The sequence below is a fragment of the Garra rufa genome, unplaced genomic scaffold, assembly GCF_049309525.1.
Source record: "Garra rufa unplaced genomic scaffold, GarRuf1.0 hap1_unplaced_073, whole genome shotgun sequence".
Classification (NCBI taxonomy): domain Eukaryota; kingdom Metazoa; phylum Chordata; class Actinopteri; order Cypriniformes; family Cyprinidae; genus Garra; species Garra rufa.
Genome location: NW_027394348.1, coordinates 37,415 through 46,362, shown reverse-complemented (window position 1 = coordinate 46,362; position 8,948 = coordinate 37,415). Strand labels below are relative to the sequence as shown.

At 36.3% G+C, this 8,948-nt stretch overlaps 1 protein-coding gene across 1 annotated transcript in view; it reads right to left on the bottom strand.

Moving 5' to 3' along the window:
• Positions 1-679: 679 nt before the first annotated feature.
• LOC141316180 (vacuolar protein sorting-associated protein 8 homolog) overlaps positions 680-8,948 on the bottom strand; it is a 32,889-nt gene continuing 24,620 nt past the window's right edge. The window contains exons 16-20 of the mRNA XM_073832765.1: positions 6,549-6,584; positions 6,369-6,459; positions 6,026-6,072; positions 1,599-1,688; positions 680-730 (exon numbers count right to left, since the gene is read on the bottom strand). Of these exons, the coding sequence (XP_073688866.1) occupies positions 680-730; positions 1,599-1,688; positions 6,026-6,072; positions 6,369-6,459; positions 6,549-6,584 (315 nt within the window). The remainder of the gene's footprint in view (positions 731-1,598; positions 1,689-6,025; positions 6,073-6,368; positions 6,460-6,548; positions 6,585-8,948) is intronic.

The following is an 8,948-nucleotide window of genomic DNA, read 5'->3' as shown; positions in this document are numbered from 1 at the left end:
ACTGTAATGTAACAGGCTACCACTAGCAAACAGCTAACCATGACTCTTTAGTGGCTCACATCATTTGTTTTCCGTGCCTTTCTGAATACAGACACCAACTCATCCCTGCACATCACATCACCTGCACAGCCTGGAACTAAGCATTTATATCCATGATCTACCATTTTCGCTATTGTCCTGGCTTTGTTACTTCACAATTCCTCCAGAACTTCTGATGATTATAACATCACAGTCGGTGTTATGTTGGGATTGGCCTCTTTTTTAGTGGTAATTTGCGAGCATGAGATTTATATAAGATGGAGGAAACAATGGTGTTTAAGGCTCACTGTATTTCATTTACATGTGTAGAACTGTTATTATTCAACTTTGCCAAGGTAAATGCAGTTTTCCATTTTATGGCACCTTTAATCAGCTGTTTTCATTGCTAATAAGAAGAAATAACTATTGAACAGCAAAACAGCATATTTGAATGAGGTGTTATTTATTTATTTATTTATGTAATACCACAATTGTTTTCCACAGAGCTTAGGTTATACTGAAACCAGAACATTTAATTAATGCTTCAGGCTTTTTTGCAAACTCTGGGATGATTTCCAGAAAAAGAACAAGCTCACACACAACATCATTCTGGACATTGTGTGTACTGTATGTGTGCAGGAAAAGAGGTATATATACACACTCACGTTCTTTGTAGAAGGAGACAATAATCCACCATGACAGGAACCATGTCCTGCAGAGGAGAAGAGGGGAAGAATAAGCAGGAGCAAGAAAAGACAGAGTGATGGCGTTTGAAGAAATAGAAAAACAAGAAAAATCATTAATTCATAATAATAAACTGTATTAATAACAGCAGGGTTGCCTAAGTAAACTAGGAAATTAAAAACAAATCTGTTTGCAGAACTTGGAAAAAAGCTGTACAGATTTCTACTGAACTAAAACAACGCATTTCAGATTCACAGAATCAATAAATAAGCAACAAATAATTTTGAAAATATTGTGAATCTGATATATACCCTAAGCCCTAATTACTACAGAAACACAGTCCAATGAACATAAGTGAGGTAATTAAATGTGCACATTTCTCTTGCGGTAAAACTTTGAAAGTGTGTCTGACAGACAGGCAGTTAGAGCAGCATAACATTCCACATTGCCCTAGATATACAGAGCTAAATCTGCCATTTGGCCATGGTGAGTGCCTTATTTTTGTGATGACAGAGTGCTTCTTAATGGCAAAAAGAAATCGGAGAGCGAGCGAGACCCAGAGGCAGAGGAGAGATGACATTAGTGGGCCATTATTGTATGTGGTTTCCGCCTTATGGTGAGATGCGGTTTAAAAATGGATGCCGCAGGCCTAAAGACTGACATAAAGGAGACTGTCTACATCGCTCTCTCAGTCTGCTCTCCTCACTCTCACCTCTCTAAAAAGCCTCTATAATGCTAAAAACTCTTCAGCTCTGTCTTAGTCTCTCGTAAAAAGTCTTTAAATAATAATTACACAGAAAAATATTTTACTTCTTGAGCTCGGTTTAAAAAGAATTCCCTATAAGATAACACCATTTGAGGTTCATTTCAGAGGGCTTCTATTGGTGATCCATTACCTGGAAGTGCTGCTCCATCACTTGGATTTTTCCATGCTCTGGACATTTTTTCAGAGAGCGTTCCACATACTGTAACAAAATTTCCACCATCTGTGAAGAGAAAAACAGCAGAGAAATTTGTTGTTTATTTGCACAACAAAAAGTTAATTTCGCCATCATAACTATCATTTACAGCGCTAAAGATACAGTTCAGGTCAAAAGTTTACATCCCCCTTTCAGAATTTGTTAATTGTTTATTTAGTGCTGACCTGAATAAGATATTTCACATAAAAGATGTTTACATAGAGTCCACAGGAGAAAATAATAGTCACTAATGAATTCAAAAGTTTACATCTCCTTGATTCTTAATACTGTGTTGTTACCTGAATTATCCACAGCTGTCTTTTTTTTGTTTAGTGATAGTTGTTTATGAGTCCCTTGTTTATCCTGAAGTTAAACTGCCAGCTGTTCTTCAGAAAAATCCCTAAGGTCCCACAAATTATTTGGTTTTCCAGCATTTTTGTGTATTTGAACTCTTTCCAACGATGACTGTATGATTTTAAGATCCATATTTTCACACTTTTAAACTTATTTTGTCTTCTGGAAAACATGTAAGTACTGCATCTTCTGTAGCTTCTGAAGCGCAGTACTAAATGAAAAAATTGATTTAGGCAAAATAAGAAAAAAATGTACACATCTCCAGTCTGTTTCACCCCCAGCCCTTAATGCATTGTTTTTCCTTCTGGAGCATAAGTGTGTGTTTGAATCTTCTGTAATAGTTGCATATCATGCCCTTCAGTTGTCATCAATGTGAAAAGATGGATCTTAAAATCATACAGTCATCATTGGAAAGGGTTCAAATACACAAAAATGCTGAAAAACCAAAGAATTTGTGGGACCTGAAGGATTTTTCTAAAGAACAGCCGGCAGTTTAACTGTTCAGGACAAACAAGAGACTCACAAACAACTATCACTAAACAAAAAAACACAGCTGTGGATCATTCAGCTAAGAACACAATATTAATAATCAAGGAGATGTAAACCTTTGAACAGGGTCATTTTTATCATTTTTGGACTATATGTAAACATCTTTCATGTGAAATATCTTATTCAGGTCAGTACTAAATAAACAATAGCATGCATTTTGTATGATCCCTCTTATTTTGGTCAAATAATTAACATTTTGCAGATTCTGAAAGGGAGACGTAAACTTTTGACCTCAACTGTAGATACATATATTTTAAAATCTGTTATACAGAAAAAACAAATACAGTCTCAATAAGAAAAAAAAAAATCTCTTTATAATAGAATATGGATTCCAATAAGCTCATTAGTACAGTTAGATAATAGAGCTCAAATTGTTGTAACCAATGGATTTAAAGATAAGATAGATAGATATTCTCTCTATAAAGGGTTTGCACAGACGTCATGATTTGGTCTGTTACCCGGATGCACGGCCATATTGGCGATACTCGGATGTAAACAACAGCATGGATTGCACGGTTAATGTACCACTGAATATGCGTAGAAGCTGCTAATTTTTCTTGGCCCGACTGATAAGTACAGCCCAAAATAGGACAATAATTGACCATTTTCAGCAGCATTAATTAGCAAAATATGCGACTTTTGTTAAGTTCAGCTGCATTGTTTATGTTCAGTGCCGCCAATATGGCCGATTGATGACGCGTCATGAAAACACTCTATATACACACACACACACACGCGCACACAGTATAAACTAGTGTAGATACACTACCAATCCAACCTTCATTTCTGAATCAAAGTAACCAGTCTTTAATACATAAATCCACAGGAAAACTACAGGAAACTCACAAACTACAAAGTATAGACAAGAATCGACAAACTGAGACAAATTTAACAAATCCTCAAAGATTTCTCTAATCTTAGGCTAAAATCTGTAATCTTAAAGGAACACTCCACTTTTTTTGGAAATAGGCTCATTCTCCAACTCCCCCCGAGTTAATAAGTTGAGTTTTACCGTTTTGAAATCCATTCAGCCGTTCTCCTGTTCTGGCGATATCACTTTTAGCATAGCTTAGCATAGATCATTGAATCCTATTAGACCAATAGCATCACGTTCAAAAATGACCAACGAGTTTCGATATTTGTCCTATTTAAAACTTGACTCTTCTGTAGTTATATCGTGTACTAAGACCGGTGGAAATGCAAAGCTTCAATTTTCTAGGCTGATAAGATTAGGAACTACACTCCCATTCCGGCATAATAGTCAAGGAAGTTTGCTGCCGTAATATGGCCGAAGCAGGAGCAGTAATACCACGCAGCACATGTGCAAATGCTAAACTAGCTGGGAACTCATTTCTGATAATACTCCGCCTGCTTCGGCCATATTACGGCAGCAAACTATCCTTTGCTATGATAAACACCAGTTGTGCTGCTGCTTTCATGTAGGAGTGTAGGGCTGCTTACACCGTTGACATCTTAAATATGTGGTATTGCTGCCGTTCATAGACTTTTACATGATAGCCAACATTTCAGCCCCATGTGCAATGCAACTCACAATCACTGAACATGTATGGGTCGACAATGTAAAACTCCAGACAAGTTTACTTGCGTGCACCCATTTTTAACACGTCTTGACTGCCGTACAGTCTGACATTAATGACAACTGAAATCCCACAATGTGACATGATCATCATGTTCATACAGTCTAACAAGCAAAAATTGTAAAGGACTATTATAAATTGTGCAGTGTGCGCCTGGCTTAAAGGAGAACTAAGGGCATATAAGCAAGAACCAAACAAAGGGAACTAATGAGATAATCAGACAACAGATGAACTGAATGAGTAATTAAACAGACTGGGGAAAACTAGGTCAAACAGGGCCAAAGTAAAACACAGCACACAGCAACTCAGGCTTGTCTCCTTGTCCACAGTAATACGTTTTAGTTTGAAAACACATATTTTTCTCTCTGTTTTGGCCTTCCGTCCAAACTTAAAAACTCTTCAAAGTGAATACATTTGAAAACGCTGTTTTTATGTTGTAGTGTGGACTGTGCAAACGGAGGCTTTTGAAAATAAGGACGCATGTCTAGCCATGTGACGCATATTGTACCAATAGACATCTATGTTTATACTGGTAATTGTGCCGGTTATTTGCTATTCACTTTTTACACTGTTGCTAAAGATATTTACTTTGTACACTCTTCATATTGCAGTCCTAAAAAGGTGACAGCAACTTTAGTCACAATTGTGGTCCTGCTGCAAAACATGAGGGCAGTTGCGTTTTAGATCAAACATGAGTGAGCGCAACGTGGACGCATCAGTGAATAATGAGACATTTCTTAAATAAAATGATCCTGCCAGAGGAATTGCGCAAAAACGTATTATGTCTGTTCCGTCTGTAGCATCTGTAAATGTAACGTTTTATGGCATTGTAGTGTGGATGCGAAACTTTTGGAAAACGCTTGAAAATACTCATGTGGACAGAGAACGTTTTAAAGGGAACCCTGGGTTTTAAGACTTGTATGACTTATATATTAATATAACGTAAATATTGGCTCTTACTGAAATATGTAGTAGAAAACTATAAAACATTTACATTATTTAAAAATCCACATTGTTTTATACATAATTTGGGCTATGGGGCACCATTATTTCAATGACGTCAAAGCTCCTGGCGCTACTTGTTGCTATTTTTACCACAACACAACTTGGAATAACCAGCTCAGAAAATAAAATATTAATACGATGCCACACTGTGCAGCTTTTGGGATGTAATTTTCAGTCAAAGGGCAACAAGAGAAGTGATGTAAGTTTTATTGCAAAAAAAGAACAGGAAGATGCCTGTGGACAAATAAAACTTCTTGAAGACCTGCGTCTTTGTTCTCTTCATTTTAGCCCTGATGCCTTTTAGTAGACCGCAGCTACTGAAAGAGCTTACAAAAGGCAGAGACAAGAACCACTTGGCAGGATGTAAACATGCCGATGCTTGTTATGACACCGCAGCCACTAAACGAGTTTCTAAGCATCATTTTAACTTGATTTTTGTGTGGAAAAAACGATGGTACAGAATTTGGTTTAAGCTTACGCTTAAATTATAAATTGCAACTGGTAGCGCCACTAGCTCCCTGAGTGCAACCATTTGGTGTCATCGAAATAATTGCAACCCCCATAGTCCAAAATATGCATAAAACAAAGTTGTTTTTATATAACCTAAATTTTCAGGGGTTTTATACTATATATTTCAGTAAGAGATATACAAGTCGTAATACCCAGGGTTCCCTTTAAAACAAAAACTCAGTTTTTAAATGTATGCAGATTAACGTAGATGTAATCTCAGAGAACAGAGCACATGTAACACAAACTGTGCATCCCTAGTTTCAATTGCTTCCTACACAAGAATCTTTCTTTTTTTATTGAAGTAAAGATGTATGTACAGCTGTGTCACTGTATTAACAAGTATCTTACCTTGTCTGCAACCACACTTTTTCTCTTAGCTGGGTCTGCAAATAAACCTGTTACATAAACACATCACATTAGGTTTGTGTTACTATCTGAATTTTGTGGTATCATTAGAGCCTTTGTATCTTTTCTCATCTTAATTATATCAAACAGTATGAATATACTGTAGTATATGAAATATTACATAAATACTACATAAAGAACTTTATAACTTACATAATTATAAATCAAAAGCTTTGGGGTCTGAAAGCTGTAATCATTTTCACAGAAACTGGGAAAATAACAGTCATTTAGTTCAACATTCAACGGAAGCGTAAATGTTAGAGTGGGTGTAAACAGAAGGACAGACCTAGCACAGCTTTGGCGGTGCCCTCATGGAAAGACCAGGCAAGTGACAGAGCCTCCATGAACTTCTCCTGCTTTAACAGATGGTCCACACGCTGCAAGACATCAGAAGTTCCATTACTATTAGATTCACTATTGTAAATCAGATATAACATCGGTGATGTGTTATAAAACGATGCCTTACCTCACGCCAGTTTCTCAAGGTCATGATGTGCACAGACTACCAAAAAAAAGAAAAGAAAAAAAAAATTAACTAACAAATCTGACACAGGGCTGAACAATAAGGGTGGCCTGATTACACAGAGTAGTGCAAGAGAGTTTTGAGCCAGATGATAGAATTGTCAGTTTTACCAGTTGGATGTTGCATTGTTCCTATTTCTTTAATTGCTCATCACATAAATACATCTTTATATCTTCCTAAATTAAATAATTTAGTTGGCTGTATCAGACTGAACATTGTTACTGCAAATTGTACTGATTTAAATACACGTTATTGTTTAAATAAATGCTGTTTCGACTCATTAAAGAATCCTGAAAAATAAAATGCATCTATTTTTCATAAAAATATTAAGCAGCACTGATTTCAACTGTGATAATTAAATTAACAGTTGTTTTAATCTGTAATAATATTTACCAATATTACAGTTTTAATGCATTTTGATCAAATAAATGCTGAGCATAAGAGACTGTCAAAAACATGTTTCTTTTTATATAAAAAACTTAACCCTCCAACAATACTGTTCTCCATTCTTTTTGATTATTATGAAAAGAAAATATAATTACAACTTTCTATCTATTCTATCTCTTCTACTTTTTATTCTTTTTATTTATTTAAAAAAAAATATTGCTTCTATTCCTCAGCTGTAAGTCGCTTGGAATAAAGTGCTAAATGATTAAATGTAAATGTAAATGTATGTAATTAAAACAAATACCTTAAAATACCTAAAAAGACACCTTACAGAGATCAAACATTTGAATAACAATAATAAATGTTAATATTATAAAATTATAGTTTTTTACTGGCCCCTTGAAACATTTATTACATTTAGAATGGACAAGTGAAAATGTACAAAGCCCAGTGAGGTATATGTATTTGCCATTAAATGTATTGATAGAGCATAAAATTAGAATCATTCATAAAACTAAGGTCACATTAGATGTTTATTCAAGCACTGGCTGAGTTATTAAATAAGCAGCACTGGGGGGGGGGTGATACAAGCCACAAGAATTAATGTGACCTCCCAGAGCTGGCCCACTACCATGTCTAATGGATGACCCTCAGGCAATTTTAATGCAGTCCTTCTTTCTCATCCTCCCTCCAGCTGCCCCTCTCTCCTTCATTTCTCTTCCTTTCCCTCCCTCTGGCTGCAGGTAACAGGAAGTTCAGTGAGGACATCACGGAGAGCAGACCTCAATGAATATTCAGGATATGCGTGATGTGTGATTAGCATAATAGCACTTGAGTGTGCCATAGCTCAGTCAGAGGGGTGCTGAAAGAGTCAGCCAAACTTACAGCTGAACACAAGCCACCCATGTGCTACCAGTCTGAGAGTTTACAAGATACCCTTGCAAATCTCATGTAAGAGGATGAATACATAAGAAGATTACTTGTTGGATAGTTCTGCTGTGGAGCAAAAGAATAAAGCTATAGTACGTTTTCATTCAGTGTCTTTGGCAAGGCAGATATTGAGGATCAAGCTAAGCATTGACAACACATGGAGTGACATGGCGACTGGCGTAGTTCCTGATTATTTAGTCCAGATCTAAAGCTTTAAAAGGAATACTTGACCTAATCATGAAAATTTGCTGAAAATGTATTTACCCTCCAAGATGCAGAGGACTTTGTTTCTTCATGGAACATTTTAAGAAATTCAGCATTACATCACTTGTTCACCAATGCATTGAATGCGAATCAGAATGAGAGTTCAAAAAGCTGATTAAAATCACAATAGTCCAATAGTAATCCACTTCATCAATTACAGAACTCCAGTTCATCAATTAATGTCTAGTGAAGTGAAAAGTTGCGTGTTTGTAAGAAACAAATCCATCATTAAAACCATCATTTTTTCTTTAAACTGCCACTTCTGCCTAAAATGAGTTATCTATCCATAATGTTGCTTTCTTCAGTGACAAAGTGGTCTCACCTTAATGAGTAGATAAATCAACCACCGTTTACAAGCAAAAACAGTCCAAAAATGCTCTTAAAAGGATGGTTCACCCAAAAATGAAAATTTGTTTATCTGCTAACCCCCAGGGCATCCAAGATGTAGGTGACTTAGTTTCTTCAGTAGAACACAAACTAAGATTTTTAACTCAAACCGTTGCAGTCTGTCAGTCATATAATGGTGGTCAATGGGACACAAGGATTTTGTTTGCTTGCGCGAACTCATCCGGGAGTTTTGACTTTTCACCGACTCCCAACTTTTGAGCCTGATCGACTGAAGTTATGGTTGCTTGCTCTTCGTCACGCGCCGGCTGATGTGAACGTGCTCAGGAGAGTTGGACATTGCGGTGGATCAGAGGTAAAAAAAAAAATGATATAAATACTGTTCAGTTTCTTGCACAGACTGATTGTTTCGTGTGT